We start from the raw sequence: 25575 nt of genomic DNA on the forward strand, positions 1-25575 counted from the left end.
AGCCTAGAGGGTGTTGGGACCTGACCTGACCTAATTTTCCAGAGAGATGTCTTGGGACCAGAAAAGAGACTAGGCGCTTTGGCCTACAGGACATGATCCCACACTTGCTGTCAGAGGGCTCTTCCGAGGCCAGAAGAGCAGTCATGTTTTGTGTAGCCTCAGAAGATTGTCCCTGGAAAGAAATCCCTTCATTTGGTAAATCTTAGTGAAACCTGTTCTGTGCCAGGCCCTGTCCTGGGTAGCAGGGATATAGCAGTGGGTCAGACATGATCCCTGACTTCGAAGAGCTCTCAGTCTTGGATGCAGACAGACTGTTTCCACGCAGCATGATCAGTAAGGTAGAAGCAGAAGGTCCTGTGGGAGCTCAAAGGATGATACCAAACTTGGGATGGAAGGGAAACCAGGAAAGTTCCTTGGAGAAGCCTGAGCCAGGTCTTTAAAGATGAGCAAGTGTTTGCTGGAAGACCAAGGTGGGAGTGGGGTTGGAGGGAGAGGTTGGAGCTCATATGAAACTGAGTTCTGTCCTCAGTTTAGTGGGGGGAACCCCTTGGAGAACCATGAGCTCGGGGTAGGTTCTGGGCACATTCAGGAGAGCCAGGATGAGACTACCTGTTTCCGATGTAGTAGAGGGGAGTCTCTTCTTAGGGAATTGGGAGAGCTCACCATTAAGATGTTTTTTCCACTCAGAAAATCTATGGTTGTGTCAACCCAAAGGCAGGCACTATGCCAGAGAAGAGCAGGGGGTTCCTGGGTCCCAGTGGGCCAGCCTTCTGTCCTACCAACACCATTTCCACTGCTTTACATGATGAGACCCAAGCCAGCTACTGGTGCCAGCCAGGACCAGCCATTACCACCACCCCCCCACACCTTACTTTCCTGACCCAAGCCCTATTGACAGATCCCCCAGAATCTGAAGGAATTCAAGACAAATGGTTAAGAGGATGGAGTTAATAAAATTTGAAAAATTGAGGCCTGTCACTCCACTAAACTTTTTTCAATACCACTGACAGAAACATATTTCCCCAATGAGTGACCTTCCACAGCTGTAGCGGGCAGGCACAGCCGCAGCAGTGCTGCCAGGAAGCCAGTCTGCTATTTATCAAATATTATAAGCTGGGACACACTAATCTGGAGCAGGGAGAGGAGAGGAGGGGTCCTGCACTATACTGCCTGGGGTGCTCCAGGTGTTGGCCCCAGCCCCAGACAGCCAGTGGGAGGTGACGGATGGCCTGCGATTAGCACTCCCCACCTCCATTCGGCCCTCTCACTTGCTCCCAGAGGCCTGACCCTCTAGACCAGCTGCTCGGCCCGGAGGGGCCCTGGGTGGGAGACATGGGGAGGTCAGGCCAGGGCACGGGCCATCCTGATGCCCCCGGAGAGGGCAGGCGGGTGAGACCCAGTGTGGTTATTTATTGGAGTATAATGGTTTGTGGCTATCGGTCGTGGAGGTGAAATCGATCAGTTGTAGAAGTCAGGTTCTATCAATTATTACAGCAATTAGTCAAGTCAGAGCATCAGAGCAAGGGTGTGGGGGGTGGGGGACTAATATTAGATGGCCATTTTCCATGGTGCCCCCACCTCAGCCTTTCTAAAGTGGTGGCAGAAGCGCTGCCCTGAGGCTCCAGAACCTTGGGGAAGCCGGCTGGCTTCCCCCCTCAGGAGTGGCTGGGGTGGGGACTGACCGAGAGCCTCCTGAGCTAGAGATAGGCCCAACACTGCTTTAAAAGGTGTCCCTGTGCTGACTGGCCCAGGTGCAGAGATGTCCTACCTGTCCCCATCCCATCCTTTATGAGAAGTGACACGACTCCTACTAGAAATTACTCAGTGGCCAATGTTTATGGCACACATTTTTCATTCTGTAAGCAAATATAGATCACTGACAGCACTTGTTTGACGCAGCTAATCTCACCCTCTGTTCTTTCTCCCACTGTCTCCCTCTCTCACTTTCCCTTCCTCTCCTCCCTCCCCTTCTCATCTGTTTCTCTTCCTCTCTTCACTCCTCTTGTCTTTCCCTTCTATAGGTCTCTCCTTATAGATCCCCCTTTTACTCCAGCCCATATCTAGCGACTTGAGTTCCCCTTGAGGCTGCCTAAGAAAGGAGGCCTTTCCACTGCTGAATTGTAGCTCCCTTTCAGCGCTAGCCATGATCCAGGAACTTGAGGGGAGGGGAGGATGCCATCTGCCACTGGCCCTCAGCCTTGTGGAGCCCCTCAGTGTTAAGCACCAGAGAGACCAGGGGTGGGCTGGTAAGGCCAGACCAGGTGAACAAGCTCCTTAGTACTCCATTCCTTCCTGGGCCCCCACAGTACTGTCTGTCCCTCCTTCAGCACACTGACACATTCAGCCCGAGTTGTAATTATGTGGTCATCTCTCATCCTCATTAGCCTCTGGAAAGCTGGAATTGGGCCTTGATGGGAACTCTAGGTAGCGCCTAATCTTAAAGACAGGAAGGGGAGTCTGCCGAAGATATAGTCACAGAGGTGTGAGGAAAACCTGAAAAAATGGTTTTATAGAACTGAAAGGAGAGTGGCCAAGTGCCACAGAGTGATCAAGAAATACAAAATAGAAGACTGTTCCTTGGCTTTGCCAGTCCCCCATCATCCTGCGTACAGAGCCCTGCAGATACAAAGCACCCAGTCACTGCCAACAGAATTGAAAGAATGAGGCTCCAACAGAGCCCCTAAGGACTTGCCTACTAGTTAGGAAGAGCATAGACAGCTTTCTTACCAGGGAGGTGGCACTTTACCCTGTAAGCGGTGAAAAGCCAGGGAAGGATATTTCAGTATCGGTGTGTCATGGCCGCCCCGTGGGAGTGTGGAGAATTGGAGTTGAGGAAACCTGGTGATGGGTTTGACTCCTGGTCTAAGCACATAATTAGCTTTGTGACCTTGGGCTAGTTGGTTCACTTTCCTGGGCCCCAGTTTTCATGTCTGTAGCATGGGGGTCTTGATTCCTGCCTCTCAACAGTGGTTGCAAGGATTAAGTGATACTGTGTACGTGAAGTTCAGAGCGCAGTGTCCGGCACATAGTCAGTGCTCAGTAAATACCAGCAGCCCCTATTATCACCGCTCCTAGATGTATAGCCAAGAGACGTGAAAATACTTCTGTGCAAAGACTCGTACACATACGTTCGTAGCAGCATCGTTCACAATAGCCAAGGGGAGAAACAACCCAAATGTCCATCAGCTGATGAATGGCGAAACAAAATGTGGCCTGTCCACAGAATGGAGCTTTATTCATCCATGAAAAGGAGTGCTGCATTCCTGCTTTCATGTTGCAGCATGAATGACACCTACTACGACATCAGTGAACCTTGAGAACATGCTAAGTGAAAGAAGCCAGACAGAAAAGGCCATATATTGCATGTTTCCATTTATATGAAATGTCAAATATAGGCAAATCTATAGGAACAGAAAGTAGACTAATGATTGCTGAGTTTAGGGGGAATGGGGGATATCTGATAATGGTTGTGAGGTTTCTTTTCGAGATTATGAAAATGATCTGGAATCAGTGGTGATGGTTGTACAACCCTGTAAGTATATTTAAAACCACTGAATTATATACTTTAAAAGGTTGAATTTTATGGTATGTGAATTATATCTCAATAAAAAAGAATATAAATATTTTATTTCACATTTCTATTAGAAAATAGGATCATGTATAAAAGTATTAATTTTTCTCATTGATAATAAGTGTCCTTGGCCTGGATCATACTTCTTGCTCTCTGCCCCACGCCCTCCTCCTCCCATACCTGTTCCTCTGCAGCCCAGGCAGACAGCCACCTGTAGATGCTTAATAAATGCTTACGGTTGTTGATAAATATATAGACCTTTAAGAAACAGAGAGCTTCAGTAGGAATAATTTTATATCCTGGAACAAATGTTTCCACAGGCTAGGATTGAGAAATGCTGAGTTTTACAGTCCGTCAGCAAACAGTAGCTAGACACCCACCTTGAGCCAGGCTCCATGGTGATGTGCACTTGCCTGTGTATTCAGTGTTCCCAGCCAGCCCACCGTATCCTTATGGCAGGGACTGAGTCTTAACCCTTCTTTACTTCTAGACAATACTTCCTTAGCAAAAAAGAAGATCAAGTTATTTTAGTACGTAGTCCTTGAGCATCTGCTCTGTTCAAGGCACAACTTTCCTATGTTTCGGTCTCCCTGCTTTGAATGAGGTGCTTAGGGGCCAGGCCAGATCTGATTCTTCTGTGTCGCAAGCCCCACACATTCAGGGTTCGCCAAATGGAATGGAATGGACAGTTTTTGAAGAGGAGAGTGAGATGTTCAGACCTGGGCTTTGGGAAGGAAATTCTAACAACGTAGAGGTCAGGGGAGCCTTTCCTCCACATCTGCCAAGACATTGCACCAAGTAGACACTTTATACAGGCTCGTCAGCTGCCAGAACTTAGAAAGAAGGTAGATGCCTTCTGGTAAGCCCCTTCTTTTGATCATACTTCAAGCTCTTTGTCCTCAAATCACGGGAACTAATGATTGGAAGAAATGCCTGCCCACACGAACACACTCACCAACAGTTAGCATTGGTAAGGGCATCAAACCTTGGGGCTACCACAGCCAGGTTCCTGGTGATGCCTACTCCCTTCCAGAGGACTCCGATAACTCTGGGATGCAGGAAATACCAAGGTAAAAGAGCATTAAAGGAGAGAGAGAGGAGCAGAGAGCAGGAAAAAAGGAGGCCGTTTTGCCTTTTTTTTGGATATTCTGTGCTTTAGAAAGGAACCCTTTTATATTATTTTCTTAATATTCATCTGTATACGCAAATGATCTTGATCATATGGGCATTTTAATGACCGTTGCATTGGTGGTGATATATTAATCTGTGTGTTTGGTGTATTTGTGAGCATGTTCAGCTGTGTGTATTTGTGTGTGTGTGTGTGTGTGTGTATTTGTGTACAACACACTTATGTGTATATAATACATCTTTGTGTATGTAGTAGTATGGGTAGTATGTTTCTCCGCATGTGTGCATATATGCATAGGAACCCCAGTACCCTGACCTCTGTGTCAGAGAGAACCAAGGACTGTCCTCTCAGAGTACCTTGACATGTTTTTCACACCATTCTACAGTCTCTTAGGGTTTTGTTGCTCCCTATTTCCATGGGAATTCCTTACTCTGAAATTAAGGCCCAGGTCACCTCTGAGGGATGGCTGAAGCCCCACTTATCACTCACAGAACCTTTGACTACTTCTCTTCCTGCCAGGAGCCAACCCCCTGCAGAGGAATGAAATGGGACACACCCCCTTGGATTATGCCCGAGAAGGGGAGGTGATGAAGCTTCTGAGGACGTCTGAGGCAAAGGTAAGTCTCAGAGAAAGGAGAAGGCCTGTGGGCACTCCGTGCTGCATTTAATCTTCACTCATTAAATTATGTCTGGCTCCATACCAAAGCCACTTCTCCTTAGGTGATTATTGTCTGTTTAAATACAAATCCAGCCCCCAATCTCATTAAGACTAGGAAGCTACCCCTGTCATGACCAGGCAGAGGCCTGAGCCGCTTCTGACTTCTGAGGACTAATCTTCAATTTTAGTTTTTGAGGTAGTGGACCTTCTAGCTCCTTTTCATAGGACCAGAGATAGTTAGACAAAATCTTTAGCCCAAGTACTATATTACCCCAGGCCTCACATATTCTATAACCTCAGCAGGCAATCCTTTCCCATCATCACTCCTTCCAGAATCATTCCCTGACCACTCCCCTCAAAATATACTCCAGAGAGTCTGGTACAGTCTAAGCCAAAAAAATCCCCATCATAATTTGATCTTCTCAACCAAACTTTTGAACTCACTAAATGCAGGCTGCCTTCTGCTCTTCCCAGCCACCAAGCTATCACTCAGAAACTACTGGACAGAATCCAAGAACTAGAATCACAAATCTCAGAGCTGCCAGGGACCTCAGAAATCATCAAGTCCAGTGGTGAGAAATCTTACCAAAGCCTAAACAAATAAGTCAGAGGAAAATAAAGCTGTTGTGGTTGAAGGAGAGGTGGGCCAGAGCCACACCCACCTGACCTAGCCCTTCTCTGCCAGGCAGCCGCTCTGGAGGTTCTTTCGTGGGGCACACATTTTAAATCTCTGAAGCCTTAATCAGTGGACTCGTTTTACTGCTGGGAAAGCTGGGGCCCAGGGATGTGACATGGCTTGCCTTTGGTCCCAGAGTGCATTAGTGTCAAAACGGAAACTAACAGACTTGAATACAAGGTCATGTAGTAGGTTCAATGGTAGAACTAGAACTGAAAGACTTAGTTTCTTGTTTGTTTGTTTGTTTGTTTGTTTGTTTTCTTTTTATGGTGAAAAAATTTAGATTTAGCCAGGTGACTCAGTTTAGATGATCCCAATTTTGTTGGTAACATCCAAAGCATCATAGTCAGGAGCCAGTCGAACATATGCCTTCTTCTTTCTATCGGGCCTGATCAGGGTGTTCACCTTGGCCACATCAGTGTCCTAGAGCTTCTTCACAGCCTGTTTGATCTGGTGTTGGGTGGCCTTGACATCCACAATGATCGCAAGTGTGTTGTTGTCTTCTATTTTCTTCATGGCTGACTCGGTAGTCGGGAAACTTGATGATGGCACAATGGTCAAGTTTGTTTCTCCTGGGGGCACCCTTTGGAGGATATTTGGGCTGCCTTCAGAGACGCAGTGTCTTGGGCCGTGGGAATGTAGGTGACATGCGGATCTTCTTTTCTTTGTGACTGTGGATGCCTTTCAGCACTGCTTTCTTGGCCTTAAAAGCCTTGGCTTTGGCTTTGGCTTTGGCTTTGGGAGGGGCAGGGGCTTCCTTCTTCGCTTCAGCACCATCTTCGTGAAAAAGCAGAAGACTTGGTTTCTGATTCTCATTCTTGTGCTCTTTCCATCATCATGGAGTCTCTTTTGGCGCATTGGCTAAAGTGCCTTGAGATGATTCAGTGTGACCGGTCCCATGTAGTGGCAAATATTCTCTGTGTCTTGAGTAAGAGCACTTAAGTCACCGGACTGAGACAAGACATGGGTTGTGATCCCAACTCCACCACTCACTGACTGGGTGATGTGGGGCTAGCATTTCCCTTCACTGAAGCTCAGTTTACCTCTGTGAAATGAAGACATTGCACAAAATGGTTTCTAAGGTTCCGGAACATTCAGTATACAATTACCTATGTATCGGTCAGAATAAACCAGATTATGTTGTAACAACCCAGAATTTCAGTGGTATAAAATAGTAAAGATTTATTTTTGGCTTCATGCAGCCTGTCCATGATGGGTCAGCAGTGGGGCCTCTGTTCCTCATAGGCCCTCAGAGACCAGACTGGCATTACAGCCACCCTCTGGGATGTTGCAGGTTGCTGGCCAGAGGGAAAAGAATACTCTGGAGGGTCTTGCATCTATAATTAAATGCTCAGTCTAGAAGTAGACCCTTTACTTCCACTCACGACTCACTGGACAGAACTAATGCCTTGTTCCCACCCAATCATAAGAGGCCAAGAAGAGTAATCCTACCATGTGCCCAGAAGGGGGAGAACTGGAAATATCTAGCAACCAGCATTAACCATACAGTTTGTCTTCCTGGAATCTTTAATAACTGTCTTGCAGTAGTTTCCTCCAGAGAAGGGGTGAAAGGGTGGGAAGGGCTTTCACAGCACATCCTGAGGAGTGCTTGGGACCAGCAAGAGTGAAAATTCCTAGAGAGCAAGCACTTCCTTCCTCTCTGTTCACATTTTCCACCCCTAAAACAGCCCTAGAGGTCAGGTCAGTTTCCTCAGGTGTCTTGGGAAATCCCTAAACATGTTTCAGATGACCTCAGGGACTGCATGCCTGTCATCCGTCTCAGGCGCGATAGCTATCCCATGAGAGCACACCCGGGACCTGGCCAGGAGAGCCCATGGTGTGTTAGGTGGTATGACATAGGGCAGGCCTCTTAGTGCCAGAATAGGTGGAGGGGTTAGGGCTGCTGAGGGACCCTTAACTAAATCTGGCTGCCTTAGAAGTGCTAGGTGCTGTCTCTGTATTTTTTCTAATCCTATAACAAATCCTTGAAATAGCTCTTACTACCTCCATTTTACAGACGGGAAAACTGAAGCTGAAAGAAGGAAAGCAGGTGACACACAGAAAGTCAAGTTGTCATAAGTAACTATTGGGATATGGATGAGAGGATTTCTTTTATGATATTATATTTGCCTTTTCTGGACCTCATCTATCTATCTATATATAGTGGCCTCTTTTTTTAACCTGATTGATAGCCTACTGTGTATACAGGAGTCTCAAACTGGCAGCCATATTTTATTTTGCCAACCCAAGAATTTATAAAAAAAAATGTGACCCCTTAGGGATTAGGAGTGTGGATTCTCCAGCCACAGGCCCCTCAGCTCCCTATTATATTATGTGCTGGCCTATCAGACATTTATGTTTCCTACTTGGCCCTGAAAGTGTTTGAGTTATGATCCTAGTTCCATATTTGGAATCTGGAGGGGTTTTTTCCACTTAATTTTTTTTTTTTTTTTTACTTATTTTTTTTTAGTAGTCTCTACACCCAGTGTGGGAGCTTGAACTCATGACCCTGAGATCAAGAGTTGCGTGCTCTTCCGACTGAGCCAGCCAGGTGCTCCGCTTACTATTATCTCTTGATTATTTTCCCACTTTCAAGTTACCCATAAGCCTAATTTTTAATTTCCTTCTGCCTTTTAAAATGTGTCACTTACCTGAGAATCTCTGTCACTTTAAGTGGCCTACATGATTTTCTCCTTACTGCCAGTTTGCTCAGTTTCTCAGCATTCTCTGTGCAGAAGCTTCTTGGGCCCCCCAAGAAGGTTCAGAGGTAGATGAAGCCCAGCCCCTGTCCTCTGAGCTGGCCGTCTAGTAGAGGAGGATGGGGGAGAGGCAGGCACTCTTAGCTCTGATACCCACTGACCGATTTGTATGTTAGGAGGGGTCTGCAGAGAGTTTGTGGGGGCTCCCAGAAAGCATGGATCACCTCCAGGCAGAATGAGCAGGGCAGGCTTCATAGAGAAGGTAGCTTGTGATCTCAGTTTGAAGGATTTTACTCCATGGAGAGTTTAATACTTAAAGCTCAGACCATTTTCATGTTTTAACTAAGAGACGAAGGAGCGAGGTAGAAATATATCTCTCTGCACTCTATGGCAGATAAAACAAAAATATGGGGAGCTTTTCCGTGATGAATATTCGGCTGAGGGGGACGTGCTGGTGCCAGCCTGCATCTCCACTCCCGATCCTCGTTCCACCGAGACTCCCGAGGAATTTATTGCTCATTTTAATCACACCCAGAGAATGAATTGGCAGGAATATTAGGCACATAGGCCTATCATATATATTTTATTTGCATATCCCAGTGACAGAATCACAAGCACATTTCCTATATCTATATTTTTTCATTTGCTTCAGGGGTAGCTGGGGAGTCAGTGCTCCCCTGGGCCTGCATTCTGGGCTATATAAGTCTGGGTGCTCCCATCAGAGCTGAGGAAAGCCCTCTAGGAGAGAAGGGGTGAGGTACACAGGAGGGTAAGGGGGTTCTCTTATTCCTGTCTTAGGGTGAAGTGATACCCCTTCCCCATTTTGCCCAGCCTACTCCCTGCTGCATGTCATTTCAAGTGCTAATATGCTGCACGCCTAGCCCTGTGCTTGGCCCTACAGGGATGGCAGTACCATCTGACCTCCATTGCAGGTTTACTATGGGCCAGACATAGAGCTACATGCTCTGTAGGGACAAGCTTTTGCTCTCTCTTTTGTTTTTGACTTTTGAAAAACTTTTTATTGAAATATACTTTATAAGGTGCACATATCGCAAATATATAGCTCACTGAATTTTCACAAATTAAACGCATCTGATCAAGAAATAGACCATTACATTCAGAAACCCACCTTATACTTCTTCCAGTCACTACCCATCCCCCAAGGGTAAGCATTATCCTGATTTATTTTATTTTTACGTAATTTCAAAAAGAGTGCAGTGAATTCTGTAAACCCTTCGCCCATGTTACCTATTGTTAACATTTTCTCACATTTGCTTTATGACATATATAAATATTATATATAGAGAGATTCATAATTTTTTCTGAACTATCTAAGAGTAAGTTACACACATGATGCCCCTTTACCCCTAAATAGTTGTGTTTCCTAAAAAAAACAAGGACATTTTCTTACCTTGGTACAGTCCTCAGAAGCAGGGCATTAGTATTGATGTTAACTAATCTACAGATGTTATTCACATTTTACCAGTTGTCCCAATGATTATCCTTACAAGCAAAGAGAATTCTGGATTCCAAGTTGGATTTAGTTTCATGTCTCTTTAGTAGTCTCCTTTAATCTGGAATGGTTCCTCAGTTTTTCCTCGTCTTTCATGACCTTGACATTTAATGAGTACAAGCAGGTTATTTTGTAAAATGTCCCTCAATTTGGGTTCTTCTAATGTTTCCTTATGATTAAATTCAGGTTATGCATTTCGAGCAAGAACACCTTCTGGTGTTTATTTTCAGTAAAATCATTAGGTAGCCCGTGCTAAAAGTAGGAATAGGAGATTTGTGTTTTAAATCTCATCTCCCTGAACAGACTCTGAACTCCCCGAGGCAGGGAACAGGTCTTTTCTTACCTGCAAGGTGGCAAGTGCAGGCTCTGGAGCCAAACTGCAAGGATTAGCACTCTGTCTCTATTACTTGCTACCAGGGGATCTTTGTTTTAATTTGCCTCATCTCTGTACAGTGAAGGAGGAGATACTCTGAACTTCTTAGGGCCGTGAGGATTAGAACAGCGGGTCCCCAGTCAGGTGAGGCTTCACAACCAGTGTCACAACTAGTGAGTGGGAGTTTGAGGAGTATCAGGATTATTTACATAGGCTCAGATCCTCATCCCACAGGATACTTATTAATTACAAAGGGGGAAATGATAGTGGAGAAACCTGGCACAGACCACCTTAACCAAAGTTGTAGGATAGTCAACATCTCCTGCCTCCTAGATAGCATGCACTAAGAACACAACTCGCCTTCTCACTTGAGCCCATCCTTGCCTCTCTTAACCTTCTCTCACCAGTCTTTGGATCAGCCCAGCTATTTGCAGAGTGACATGATCTGATTTACATATTAAAACATCACTCTGGCAGCAAGGAAGATGGGGCTGCGAGAGAGGAGAATGGAATCCTGGATGCTGACATAACTGTCACCAAGTGTGGTAGAACTGACACCTGCCCTGTTCCTTGACTTTCTGTGCCGGGATGGATACTTTATGAGCTAGTTCAAGAGATTTGCAAGTCCCTTGGGTCCCTCTCTCATCCCCTAGGCTTCTTTATTGGACCTCCTGGGCTCTTCTTACCATCATTCCCCCCACTCAGGGCTGTTTCTATCATCTCCTGACCCGAGTCTCCTCTGTTGCCCCCTGGTCCGTTTGGTGACTTTCCTACCCAGTCCACTCTGTCATTCCAGCTTCAGAGCATGACAGAAGCTCTGTGATGCAAGGTGAAGTCAGAGTCAGGAGGATGGGGCATATCTGAGTGTATCTGAGCAGCCAGTGGGCTCTGTGGCCCTGACCTCCCATGAGAGGCAAATTGTAGCTTGGTCTTTCTTCTCTTCCCTCCTCCATACCTACCACTTTTCTTGCCCAGGTTCTCATTCTGCCTACTCATCCCTCCCACCCCTGCCTCAGCTGCCCTTTTGGTGAACACACTGCCGGGTTCATTGTCAGACCTGTTCCCTGAGGGATACCCAATAATAAGGATGCCTGACATACCCCTTCTCTCTGTAACCCTCCCCAAAGAACCACACATCCAGCCACCCACCTCTGAGAGAGCCTAGCTAGGCTTCACCCCACCCTCCCAGCCCTTTCCTGTAAATGCACTCAAAGCCAGGAGGGGTGCCATATTAAATCAAGAATGATGGAAACCAGTGGCCACGATTATCCAGCCAAGATGCAGCATGGGGAGCTGGTTGCTGCCGGCTCCAGGTGAGGGCTTCTGAAGCTAATTGCATATGGCTTTTATTAAGATGATCACTCCCCCACTCCTGCTCTCCTGGGTGGCTTCTTCCTAGTGCCTCTCAGCCCAGTGCCCTCTGCTTCTACAGTCTGGGTCACTTGCCCTATCGTCTCCTCTCGTGGAACCCTGTCAAAGCAGGGCCTTGACCTTAGTCCCTGTAGGCTCCCTCCCCATCTCCTCAAAAAGCCAGGAACAGTAGTAGCCTACATTTATGGAGCCCTTACCAAGTGCCTTCTCCCATCTTTCTCTCCTCCCCAAACAATATATACAGACCAAGTATTTTCCTTTCCTAGGTTCTTCCACTAGCTAGCTTTTCACAAGCCTAGGCTCATAGCTAATGCCTTAAGAGGCCATTCATTCATTCAATTCATTTTTTTTTTAAATACAAACTTTGCTAAGCATTTAGAAAAGAGCATAAAGCAGTAAACTTTAACCTGGTTTAATCCCAGCATCCTATACATTTATATTAAAAAGTCCATTTTCAGAAATTTTTCTGAATAGATATTTAGGGTTCCAGCTGCGGGGAGAATCAGGATGTGCCTAGATTTAGGCCACAGGGTGGATCTTTCCCAGGACCATCTAGAAAGCTCCTAAGAAACCAGCGAGGGGTACCTGGGTGGCTCAGTCGATTGGGCATCCGACTCTTGATTTCATCTCAGGTCATGATCTTGAGATTGTGGGATGGGGCCGGGTCAGGCTCCATGCTCAGCAAGGAGTGTGCTTCCCCTCTCTGCCCCTCCCTCCACTCCTGCGCTCCCCACCACCCCCTCCCCAGAATAAGTAAATAAATCTTAAAAAAAAAAAAAAAAAAAAAAAAGAGGGTGACCGGGTGGCTCAGTCGGTTAAGCATCTGCCTTCAGCTCAGGTCATGATCCCAGGGTCTTGGGATCAAGTCCTGAATCAGGCTCCCTACTCAGCGGGGAGTCTGCTTCTTCGTCTACCCTTACCCCCCACTCATGATCTCTCTCTCTAATAAACAAAAATCTTAAAAAAAAAAAAAGAGAGAGAAAAAGAAAGAAACCAGCCAGATCACAGTATAACCTTTCTCCCATATTCACCCCCATGGAAGTCAAGGACCCTTTCTCCTTGCCCAAGAAAATAACAGGAATACTAAAACCACCTAAAATTGTGACACTGAAGAGTTATAGGAGATAAAAATGTTTCCATGGAGAAGGCTTAGGGAGACTACAATGTTTATACCTAAACCAACGGAGTGGCAAGAAAAGTCGTGTTTGCCTGTGTCAAAGGAAAAAGATATGTCCTAAGAGGCCCCACAGATCAATGCATGCAAAGCACCTAGAGGCAGAATTCTCTACCACGTAAAGAAAACTGACAGGCAGAGATGAGCTGCCTTGTGCAGTGGAGGTCTCCCCAGCACCCAGTTGGTATTGAAATGGTACCCTCAGACGTAGGCTTCTTCAGGGAGGAGCCATTTCTGGGGCAGTGGGGGCATCTAAGTGGACTAGGCTCCTAGATTCTCCTTGAGCCAGAGCAGTTCTTCATCTGTGAAGCCCATACAACTTAAATTAGTTAAAAGGGTTCCAGTGCCCCCACCTCATCCCCCAAAAAAGCACTGGGTTAGATAGTTATCAAAATGCAGTGAAGGAGAAGAGAAGTAACATTTATCAAAAGCCTGTCAGGGGCCAGCTGCTGTGTTCTCCACTTGAGTCCCTCACACCCCTACTTCTGCCTATACATTTGCTCTGTGCCAGAGACTCTGCCGGTGTCTGTGTATGTTACCTCACCTAACCCTCACCAGCATCCCACCAGGATCCTGCAAGGTGATGTGAGTGACTGTCTCCGTGTTAGAGATGAGGAAACGAAAATTCAGGGAAGTGAATGAACTTCCTCAAGGTCAGCTCGCCAGTGAGTGGACGAGGTGAGGTTTGATTTCAGGTCTGTCTGGAGCAAAGCTGCTTATTTCTGCCATATGACTTGCCCCACTATGAGCCAGAAGAGGAGCCGAACTTCCGATGGGGACAACTGTGAGAATTAAAGGAGACACCGTATATAAAGTGCAGCCTCGTACAGTGCCTGGCACTCAGCGAGCTGTTCCACAACCAGTAGTTAACCTCATTCAGTTGGCAGCACGCATTGACTCCTTCTGGGAGCCAGGCCCTGTGCTGTGTGATAGAGCCATGGAGCTGAATAAGACGTGGTCTTTGTCACTGAGGACCTCCTGGTTGAGTAAGGAGAGACACACGGGCAGTTCGATAAGTGCTCTGGAGGTGCCAGGAGTAGGCGTGAAGCCTTACACCAGGCTCCTTAGACAATGTGGTATTTAAGTGGAGATCGCCAGGGCACTTAGAGGTAGATGGGAATAGAGGAGACTTTTGTGGTGAGGGAGCAGTAGGAGCAAAGGCCCAGAGGCAGGAATACTCTGAGACCCATCACTGAGGGCAAGTAAGGAAGCAGACCCAGAAAACCCTCGGCAGCCAGCTTCCATTGCTTCAAGCTGCTTTCGTGGCCTTCCTGCCTCCAAGCCGGGCAGGCCGCTAGCCAGTGCAAGACCAGGCAGGATGTGTGCATCTCCCCATCAGAGCCTTCCAGCCCAGTGGACCCAAGTGCTGAGAGGGGCTGGTTGGGCAGGGAGGAGGAGGAGGCAGATATATGGTGGAGTCGTCAGAGCCAGGTGATGTATGTGGCGCCTGAGGGAGCTACACAGTGACACTCTGGATTCCAACCGGCAAGCGTCGCTCCACTGGGATTGGTGCCGAATTATTGCTCCATATGAAACCCAGGACTGATGGGAGCTTTCAGTTACAGACTGATAGCAACAGCCAAAATTGGATTGTTTGCTATTTATTTTTTTTAACTTCTGTCAAGGTCACTACCGTAACAGGAAAACACTGCCCGAGCAGCAGGTATTTTTCATCCACTCTGCGTGCAAGAGCAATCTGCAGCCACAACTTTTGTGACAGGGCCTTACCTTGGCAACTGTCTTTCTAGAAAGCTGTCAGTGTTACAGGGTCTTAGGGGAAAGGAGCCTCCTGAAGATCCAGGTCTTTCTGTCCCACTCCAAGGCCTGCTTCCTTCCCCCATCCGCCTGGCTCCATGAGCACTTTATCATCAGACCTGCACACTCACCCTTCCTGCCTGGTCTCCAGGTAGTCCCACATCTCCTGCCGAACCCAGTATTCCAGCTTCTTCAAGCCTCCGGTCACCCAGAAGCCTCCCCACAATGTTCTGGGCTTTGCGTATCCTTCCCTTCCCTGGATTCCTCTGACACCCAGTTCAGCTGTTAATTCTCTCCTCTTCTTAGCTGTCACCAAATTTATTTTGCAAACATTCACCAGCCGCCTTCACTGTGCCAGGACTTGTGCAGTGAGTAAAAGACAGTGCCTGCCCTCGGGCAACTCGTGATCGATGGAGAGGACAGATTCACAAACATGGAACAAATTCGGTTTTGTTTTGTTTTTTTTTAAAGATTTTATCTATTTATTTAACACAGATAGAGACAGCCAGCGAGAGAGGGAACACAAGCAGGGGGAGTGGGAGAGGAAGAAGCAGGCTCCTAGTGGAGGAGCCTGATGTGGGGCTCGATCCCACAACGCCGGGATCACGCCCTGAGCCGAAGGCAGACGCTTAACCGCTGTGCCACCCAGGCGCCCCTGTTTTTGTTTTTAAGCAGGCTCCACACTAACATGGAGTCCAATGCGGGGCTTGAACTCACGACCCTGAGATCTAGACCTGAGCTGAAGTCAAGAGTCGAATGCTTAATCGACTGAGCCACCCAGGTGTCCCAACAAATTTGTTTTCAACAGTGGGAGGTTTTTGTTTGTTTTTTTGTTTTTTAGTGATAGGTACAAGCTAGAAATAGGCATGCATGCTTTGGAGGAAAATGGTTGATACTGCCTGAGAAGTATTTGTGTACGAGCCCTGCCTCACCTCCAGGCCCAACTTAGAGCTTCCTGCGGGCAGGCCTGGTGGCTTTCCTCTCTCCCCTTGTAGTGTGATCACGCTCAGGCCTCCTTCCTTCTGCCTTTTCTAAAGTGGACCAACAAGCTAAGGGCCAGATACACACCAGGCACTCAGCAGCAACTAGAACCCCCCACGTTCCAGTCCTCCTCCTCCTCCTCCCCACCCTACCATCTCCATCATGGCATGCACACGGCCAGACACATGGCAGTTGCTGAATAATTGTGTTTAACTGAAATGCAATATCATTGAAGTAGAGGGTGTTCATAGCTCTGGTTTAAAAACCAAAAAGGTTTTCTGGGCACCTGGCTGGCTTAGTCGGTGGAGTGTGTGACTCTTGATCATAGGGTCATGAGTTCAAGCCCCACGTTGGGCATAGAACTTACGTTAAAAAAAGAGAGAGACGGGGCGCCTGGGTGGCACAGCGGTTGAGCGTCTGCCTTCGGCTCAGGGCGTGATCCCGGCATTGTGGGATCGAGCCCCCCATCAGGCTCCTCCACTATGAGCCTGCTTCTTCCTCTCCCACTCCCCCTGCTGTGTTCCCTCTCTCGCTGGCTGTCTCTATCTCTGTCAAATAAATAAATAAAATCTTAAAAAAAGAGAGAGAGAGAGAGAGAGAGAGACAGTAAAAACCAAAAAGATTTTCAAGAGGATAAGTGAAAGGAAAGAACCTCTATTTGTTCAGCACTTACACTGCATGCCAGCTCATTATGTGTATCATCCTATTTCGTCCCGTTTACAGAGGAGTAAACTAAGGGGAAGTAACTTGCTCCAGATAATAAGCACACCTTGTAAGGGATAAAGCTGGGCTGCAGACCCAGGTCTTTTGTCAGACTCCAGAGTCAAGGGTTAATCTACTAGCAGTACTTTATTTTACTAGCAGGGTGAGCCAGGACTCCTGAGCAGAGGCCACCTGAGGTGAGGACTAGGACAAGGGGACAGTGGGAAGGACTGGGCCAGCCTCCAGTGGCCAGGAGCCAGAGTATGCATCAGGACCCCTGGAGCCCCAGACCTGTGTTTTTTGCCCCCGGTTATAGTGTAAAATGACACGATCCTGCTGAGCCCAGCACTCCTGAGCCACCTTCCGTTTCTCCCCACAGTACCACGAGAAGCAACGGAAGCGTGAGGCTGAGGAGCGGCGCCGCTTTCCCCTGGAGCAGCGGCTGAAGGAGCACATCATTGGCCAGGAGAGTGCCATCGCCACAGTGGGTGCTGGTGAGTATCGGGATGCCAGCCAGCACTAAAAAAGGGAGGGGTGGCTTGTGGTCTGCTGCAGTGAGGCGTACATCCTGCTGTCACCGTACCGCGCACAGGTGGCTGTTACAACTTAACATTTGTTCAGTACTTTCTGTGTGTCAGGCATTGGGATAAGCTCTTCACATACGTTGTCGTTTAATCCTTACAGCAACCCCATGAGGTTGGTACCATTAAATCCCCATTTTATTTTTTTTTAAGATTTTTATTTATTTATTTGAGAGAAAGAGCATGAGTCGGGGACAGAGGCAGAGGGGGAGGAGGAAGCAGACTCCCCGCTGAGCAGGGAGCCCGACACGGGCTTGATCCCAGAACTCCGAGATTGTGACCTGAGCCGAAGGCAGGCATTTAACCGGCTAAGCCATCCAGGTACCCCAAATCCCCATTTTATAGATGAGGAAGCTGAGATACAGAGCACTTCTAATAATTGCTCAAGGCTGCTTTCCCGGGCTCTAATTCTGACCTTCATCTGGTCCACTGTCCCCATCCCCTACTTTCCAGGCGGGCAGACTGAGACGTGGAGAAGAACAGGAACTTGTCCATTACTTGTAATGTAGCAACTCAGCCAGAACTAGAACTTCTATCTTTTGTCTCCCAGTCTGTAGCTCTGCCACTCTTCAGTATAGTTTGTCAGCAGCTAGCTCAATTTTAGGAAAGGCATCCTGAACAAGTCTTAAATGCCTTCTTCTCAACCGTAGAAGCTCTTACATCCCATACTAGGAGCCAGACTGCTCTCTGGTATAACCCCTACTCTAATTGCCCTCCTGCCCATGCAGATCCCACTAGAGAGACTATAAAACTAGGGTTCTGCTCGGGGTGGTGGCCTCACTTCTACTCTGTGACTCAGGTGCATGACTCTCTGAAGGTGACCTTAGACAGATGAGGCAAGGGCGGAGTAACCCATGCCCAGCTTAAACAAGATATCCCCCAAGGCAGTGGTTCTCGAAGCATGGTCTCTGGACCAGCAACATCAACATCCTCGGGGACGTTGTTGGAATTTGCAGATCTCAGGCCTTCCCCCAGACCTATGGAATCAGAAACTCTGGGGTAGGGTCCGGCAGTCTGTGTTTTAGCAGGCCCTGCTGGTGATTCTGATGCTCAGCTCAAGTTTAAAAACCTCTGCCCTCCAGCGTCTCGGTCCCATTCATGTCGCTTACCCCTTCTCTCCAAGCATTTGGTCCCACCAGATGCGGTCCAGTACTGCCAAAGACAGCACTGATAGAGGCTCACTGATAAAAGAAGACATCAGACTGTATCGTGGTGCTCCTCTGGGACATTCTGGAGTGGCCTTTCAGCCCTAGGACACCAATTAAGAGTAGTGATTGATAAATGAAGGCAGCCACCCAGCGACACAGCCAGCCCAGCCTGATCATCCTCGTCACACACCAGTGGGACTCATGCGGCGGTCATGAGCCCCTTACCAGGGGCCTGACCTCAGCAGCAGATAAACGGAGCCCATGGGCCAGAGCTTCCTCACCAGCTCGAGGTCAGAAGGCTGCCTACAGGCGCGCACAGGAGCTGAGGAAAGCTGTTTTGAACACACAGGCCCACGTCTCAGGCCCAAACCACACCAGGCTGCCCTTTTGTGTCTGGATACAGACATCCACTCTAAGCCACCCCCTTGCAGATGGCAACCCCCCACTTCTTTGCCAAGGCTGTGGCTGAGGTGGAGGAAGGAGAGACCCTGGGAGCTCTTGGGGGTTGAAGAGAGGACTTGCCCATGAGAAGGACATTACCTGGGTGGAGAGCTAAGAAAGCATCTCCTGCTGGAGTTTCCTGTCCACAGGGGCCAGCACTGCCGCTGCCATTGTAGTGTTTTCCCTCTACTTACACGGCCCTTTCCCAGCGGGCTGCCTGCTCCTCTCTGACCTCCTGTTTCTCCCTGGCTTCTCAAGCCTGTGAGATGTGAAGCTCCCAGAAGTTGGAGGGAGTGGGGAGGAGGACATTGGGATGGAGAGAATTAGACCAACCTGGGTCAAGATAGCAGGTCTGCCACTTATCAGCTGTGCAACTAGGGCTACTCACTCGGCCTCTTTGAGCATCACTTTCCTCACCTGTGAGCTGGGGAGCCAAATCCACGACTGTCTCACGATACACACATACTCTTCCTAGTCTCTGTCCTCAGGATGTTTACCATCCAGGTTGGGCATGTTCTTTAGATCAGGCCCACAGTTATTTCCGTTAAGCCAGGACTGATCGGTAGTCCCAGCCCCTGATCCTACACTGACCTCTGAAGTACCACCCACCTTGTCTTCCCTTGTCGTTGGCCCAGAGCAGGAGTGATTCAGCTGCCCATCTCCGAGGGTCTGTCGGAATGTCTGCCCTGAGAGCTTCCCTCTACCCAAAGCTCCATTCTGGTACCCGAACTCTGCCTCAGATCAGGAAGGCCCTGCGCCTTGTCCTGTGGTAAGTGGGTTGACCCTGCTGAGTCTCCAGTGACTCTAGAAAAGACAGGTGTTAGGGTCTGAGCTGTGGGGTTGGTATGATGGTAATTGTATGCCCGCCTAGCTGGGAAGCCTGTGGCTGGTAATCACACTGATAATGATCAGATAATGTTCACCTACCAACTCAGCTGAAGCATGAGGTACTCCCTGGGTCAGAATTGGTGGTTGACAAGCAGCAGCCAGTGCCTGAAGGTCTGCAGACTGAAGCAGGTGCAGGAGAGAGAGGCAGATCCAGAGGGGTAGACCGGGCCTCTCTGGATTGTCTAAGCTAACGTCAGATATATGCTAGGGACTAGCTGGGTGGAGCCTGGCACCCCAGGGGTACCATGAGGATGGGCAGCCAGAGAAGTGCCGCAGAATGAATTGATTTGATAAATGGCCATTTATTACCCACACGAATTGGCTGAAACCAATTTCGGTCACATCAACCCCTGGTAAGTGCTGGGATATTGATTTGTGCAAAGTAATACAGTGAATTTATCAGTGTGATCCCCAGCTGCAGGGCTTCTAGCAAGGCTGGCGCACAGTTACCGCCTTACAAATGGAGGAGATAAAGCACCAACCCCTTAGTTTAGGCCCGCATGGCCTCTCTGGTCTTCTAGGGTCACTGGAGCCAATGCAGGGCCAGCCTACATACCACAAACCAGTGCCTTAGCACTGAAAGTGAGGCTGTCCTTCCAGAATCCAGAGCTACTCTTAGTCATGGGAGGGAGAGTATGCCTAGCCCATTGGGCTGACCTCCTGGAAGCTCAGAGCCTCTGTGTCCCACCATTCTCCTCAGAAAAGCAACCAGCGGTCTATTTAGCACCTTCACGGCTAGGCTCCACCCCCTTCTTCCAACTTGCCCACCTCCTATACTCCTGTCTCAGTAAAGGCACCACCATCCACTGGTCTCCTAAATAAAAACTTAGTTCCTTGGCTCCTCCCTCTCCCTCACCCCTTACAGCCCGGCACATATCAGGTTCTGTATTCCACCTCTCAAATGGGTCTCAAGCTTGGCCTCTCCCCTCCTTTCCTAATACCACTGCCCTTGCTCAGGACCTCAGGATCTCCCATTTGAACCATGTAGTGGCCTCCTCCCTGGTCTCCCTGCCTCCTTTCCTTCCCCTGTAATCACTTCTCCTCCCCAAATGGAGTGAGTTTTGTAAAATGTGGAAACTCCCCTGTTCAAAATCTCTGAGTGGCTCTTGCTGCTATAGCCCAGTATACAAGGCCCACCCCTGCTGCTGCCGCCCTGCCCCCCCCCCCGCCCCGCCCCTACACCTGGCTGCTTCCTTCCCTGGACTGCTGTGTTGATCTGCTTGCATTTGTTGACACTGCCCTGCTGCCCTCCCTGCTTGGAATTCCTTTTCTTCTGGCCCTTTCCTGACCCCACCCTGCCCTGCCCATCTCCCACACTCTGCTTGGTTTTCACTTAGCCTAACTCAGTTCAGGAGCGATAGACTGTAGACTCCTGAGAGCAGAGACCATGACTGAATCATTTTTGTTTTTCCAGTTCCTGGCACAGCACTCTGCTTGAAGTAGATGTGTAGTGCGGTTTGTTGAAGTAATTTGGTTGGGCCCCTTGTCCATCTCCGCTCCGAGGAGAGAAGAGAAGCTGTAAGCCTGCCCTCTAGTAGCTCACAAGCGTACTAGGAACATGAGTGTTAGCCTGCACGCCTGGAAGCTTCCCTGCAGCTCCCTCTAACCAGGGGCTTATCACCAACACCCGTCGCACCTGCTCCCACTTGAGGTGGAAGCCCATGAATTCCCTCAGGAAAGCTCTGCCATCACAGCTGATCTTCCGTGCTGGGGTCTGGCCTGAACTCAGAATCTCAGCATCAGCCACATGGCACACAGTGGGCTATCTCATGCTTTACTTCCCTTTCTGACAGTCTAAAGCTGTAACTGCCCAAGCCCTGCACCTTTCTGGATCCCGCTTAGAGTCCTGTTTCTTAGCTGAGAAATACATCCAGGCCATCCCTGAGTCATGGCATGGCAGTGATTAATTTAGAAAACTGCTTGCAGGGGCGCCTGGGTGGCTCAGTCCTTAAGCGTCTGCCTTCAGCTCAGGTCATGATCCCAGGGGCGTGGGATCAAGCCCCGCATCGGGCTCCTTGCTCAGCGGGAAGCCTGCTTCTCCCTCTGCCCCTGCTTTTGTTCCCTCTCTCGCTGTCTCTCTCTCTGACAAATACATAAATAAAATCTTTTTAAAAAAAAGAAAGAAAGAAAGAAAGAAGACTGCTTGCAGTCCCACCTGCACCCCACACCACTTCAGATATTCTCGTTATCCAGACCACCCTGCCCCTGCCCTGGCCTGCTAAGACACTCAAGACCCAGGCCTTCTCCAGAAAGCCTTTCTTAGCCCTCCACCAGGACACGGGGGCCGTTCTTGGGGCTTCCCGTGAACACCTTTTATCACCGCACTTACCACAGGGCATCTCTTTGAATGTGTCTCTCCAAAGGTCAGGAACTACCTCTCGTTCAGCCGTTTCCCCAGGGTTGGGCACACAGATGTGTAAAAGATTGCTAAACTCAAGTGAATGAAGCCTGAGCCCATCTTGACATTCATCCTCTCTTTGACACAGATTCTCATCCCAGCTTCTTTCTGGAAGGGTGGTACTCTTCCTTCCAGTGATTCCTACCCCAGCACACACACACGTGCGCACACGCACACACACCTGGGGTGGGGGGTGTTCAGCAGAAGCTATTTGCATTTTTTTATGTTAACCACTCAGTAGCAATAGTTTGCCTTCAGAAACACTAATCCTTAGAGACTAAGAAGAGAACCGTTCTCTCATCCTCCCAACCTCAGGCTCCAGTCAGTACTCATTCGGCCAGCAAGCACTTCTTGAGCACTGGCTGTGCTCCCCGAACCTACCGGCTGTAGACAGGAGATTGCTAAAGTGTTCAGGTGCTCAGCCACAAGAGTTCCTCTGAAGGACTGGTTCCCCTAGGAGATGCCACAAGCATGAGACAAACATGTTCCAGGTTAGGCTAAAAAAAACCCTCCCACACTAGATCATTAGAACTTACCAGGAAGGAGGAGTCAGCCCACCCAGAGGGCCTCAGAACCTGGAGCTGGATGGAGGCAAAGGCCTGGGATGGGAGGAGGAGGCAGCTGTCTCCTCTTACTTTGGTTTTGCACACTATGGGTGTTTCTGTTTGGAATGTCCCATCACACCAGTACTGCCTGGCGGTGCCCCCTCATCATCCTGGCACGGATGTCAGTTGGGCATGAATGGCTCTTCCCGCAGTTCTGCCAGTGCTCCCATCCCATTTGGAAGCCACAGTTTGCACAGCAGCGCTCACCTAAATGGCACAGACCTTACTTTAGCCCAGCACCTGGCTCAGCACTTGTTTGCTGCACAGATGGAAGAGGTCCCTGGAGAGGGGTTAAGAAGAGAAAGGAAGGAGCGCCTGGGTGGCTCAGTCGTTAAGCGTCCGCCTTCATCTCAGGGCGTGATCCCAGGGTCCTGGGATCGAGCCCTGCATTGGGCTCCTCCGCTGGGAGCCTGCTTCTTCCTCTCCCACTCCCCCTGCTCATGTTCCCTCTCTCGCTGACTGTCTCTCTCTGTCAAATGTATAAATAAAATCTTTAAAAAAAAGAAAAAAAAGAAAGGAAGCCTTCTTCACCCACAGGTAGTGACCACTGGGAGCATTAAGAGATTCGGGTCCAGGCCTCACTCTTCTTCTCTGTAAAATGGAAATCAGAGTATCTGTTTTTTTCTCCTTGTGATTCCAGAAAGACCAACAATTAATTCATTTAGTCAGCAAACATTATACCACCTCTGGGCTAGTCCCAAGGGTCCCTCAGGAAATGGAGCTCCTAGCACCTGCTCCCACAGATTACACAGCCTGGGCACACCTCCTCCAGGACACAGAGGCACAGGTGGATGAAACCCCTTGCACTGCCCCTCACTGAGCCCCAGTCTTCTCTTCTGTAAAATGTAGATCATACCTACTGCTCAGGACTAGCACAAGGATGAAAGAGCTCTCCGTCACCTACCACTACAGCTGCCACTGCTCCTGTGACTACTGTGGTTTTTACTTTTCTGATTATCCTGCTCGTACAGAGTGCCTTAACAACCCTGGACTCATTTCATCTACATGTGGGGCTGGCTTAGCGTGTGTCTGACCATTCCTATTTTATAGCTGAGAAACCAAGTGTTTTATTCAAAGCCAGTCAGCTAGAAAGTGGCAGAGCCAGGACTCTAAACTAGACCCTATAACTCCTGCCCTGTCCACCACACCACCCTGTAGGTGAAGTAGACCAGAGAATACAGACCCCAGGAGTTAATGGAGTAGAGGTGGGATTGTGGAGTTAATCAGAAAGGTTGCTGCAGGGGCGCCTGGGTGGCACAGCGGTTTAGCGTCTGCCTTCGGCTCAGGGCATGATCCTGTCGTTATGGGATCGAGCCCCACATCAGGCTCCTCCGCTATGAGCCTGCTTCTTCCTCTCCCACTCCCCCTGCTTGTGTTCCCTCTCTCGCTGGCTGTCTCTCTCTCTGTCGAATAAATAAATAAAATCTTTAAAAAAAAAAAAAAAAAGGAAGGTTGCTGCATGTGAGTTTGAAGATGGTCTGGTAGTGGGGGGCACAGCCAGGAGAAGGCGTTCTGCTAAAGGGGAAGAACACAGCCAGGGGGCCCTGGCACTGGCCCAGCCTGTGGAGAGGCAGCCGTGCCTGTGGGAGCTTGCAGAGATGGGACTGGCCAAGGAAGGGGCAGAGCTGCCTGCTCAGGGGACCCTGACACCATTTCGAGTCCAGAGAGTAGTGTCAGGAAGCAGTCGGAGGACAGGGGCTCCCGAGGCCATGTATCAAAGGCTGAACGAGCCAGACTGGAAGGCTACAGGAAGACCAAGTTTTCTGAATGAGGCTAGGCTATGAGGAGGTGTTGTGGCTGGGGAGGGCTGACTCCTTTCTTTAAACTCCTGAAGCACGAGTTCAGGCTCGAGAGTTAGCCAGGGCCTTCATTTATTTACCTGTGTAACCTTGAGCAGGTTACCTAACCTCTCTGCACATACTTCCTCATTTATAAGAAGGGAATCGAGGGACGCCTGGCTGGCCCAGTCAGATCTTGATCTCAGGGTTGTGAGTTCGGACCTTACATTGGGTGTAGAGATTACTATAAAATAAATAAACTTAAAAAGAGAGAGAGAGAGAATCATAATCCCTGCCCTGCCTGCTTTGTGGATTCATAATGAGACTCAAATGAAGTTCTGTCTTTGGAAGTTTTTGATAGACCAAAAAGTGCTAGCAGAGTAAGTTGCTGCATTTGCTGGTCCACAGTGACAACATCAGTACCTATGGCCACATCTCCAGTGACCCGTCAGGGTCTCTGCCCCAGCCTGACAGAACCCTCAAGGCTCCCAGCCGTGGTCATCAGCCACCCTGCCAGCCACACACCCTGGGGGCCCGCCTTCCTCAGTCTTTCCTAGCTGCTTCCATTTTTCATTCTGTCGGACTCCATCTGCTTGGTCGTTTTTCTCTTCAGATATTATTAGAAATATCCAGAGTTGTAATTGTTTAATGGTTGGCATTTCGCCTGTTTCACAGGGGGCCAGATCAAACCCACCCCGGACTCATGCCCTGGGTCTGGCAGAATTGGCCAGGGACAGCTGTGCAGTGGAGTCCGCCTGGCATTATAAAGAGCTCTCTCCCAGGTGCATTATTAGAAAAGAAGGGGGAAAGATGGCCCCAGGCATAATCCAATTCCACCTTCTCCATGGCGTTTTGAACTGCATAGCCCAGCAGTGTGCAGCTCTCAGTAGCTGGGAAGCTTTCCCAAAAGAGAAATCAAGAGTAGAAGCTCAGGTACCTGACACCTGGGGAACCCCACTTCCCCCAGGCCTCCTGTCTGAGTGATGCCTGGGCACTTCTGCCTCCCCCAAATACCCCATGAAGCCTGAACCAGTTCGTGCTCAGCTTCTTTCCAACTTACGTTCTCAGTTCACTCGACTTTTAGAAGAATGTGACCCCTTTCAGATGACTCCTCTCACCCCTGCCCCAACACAC

General features: G+C 48.9%; 1 protein-coding gene across 2 annotated transcripts in view; it reads left to right on the forward strand.

The window, feature by feature from the left end:
• CLPB (ClpB family mitochondrial disaggregase) overlaps positions 1-25575 on the forward strand; it is a 141768-nt gene that overhangs the window by 96477 nt on the left and 19716 nt on the right. For both annotated transcript variants that reach the window (XM_026518024.4, XM_026518026.4), the window contains 2 exons: positions 5220-5317; positions 16982-17096. In XM_026518024.4, the coding sequence (XP_026373809.3) occupies positions 5220-5317; positions 16982-17096 (213 nt within the window). The remainder of the gene's footprint in view (positions 1-5219; positions 5318-16981; positions 17097-25575) is intronic.

The sequence above is a fragment of the Ursus arctos genome, unplaced genomic scaffold (genome assembly GCF_023065955.2).
Source record: "Ursus arctos isolate Adak ecotype North America unplaced genomic scaffold, UrsArc2.0 scaffold_22, whole genome shotgun sequence".
Lineage (NCBI taxonomy): Eukaryota > Metazoa > Chordata > Mammalia > Carnivora > Ursidae > Ursus > Ursus arctos.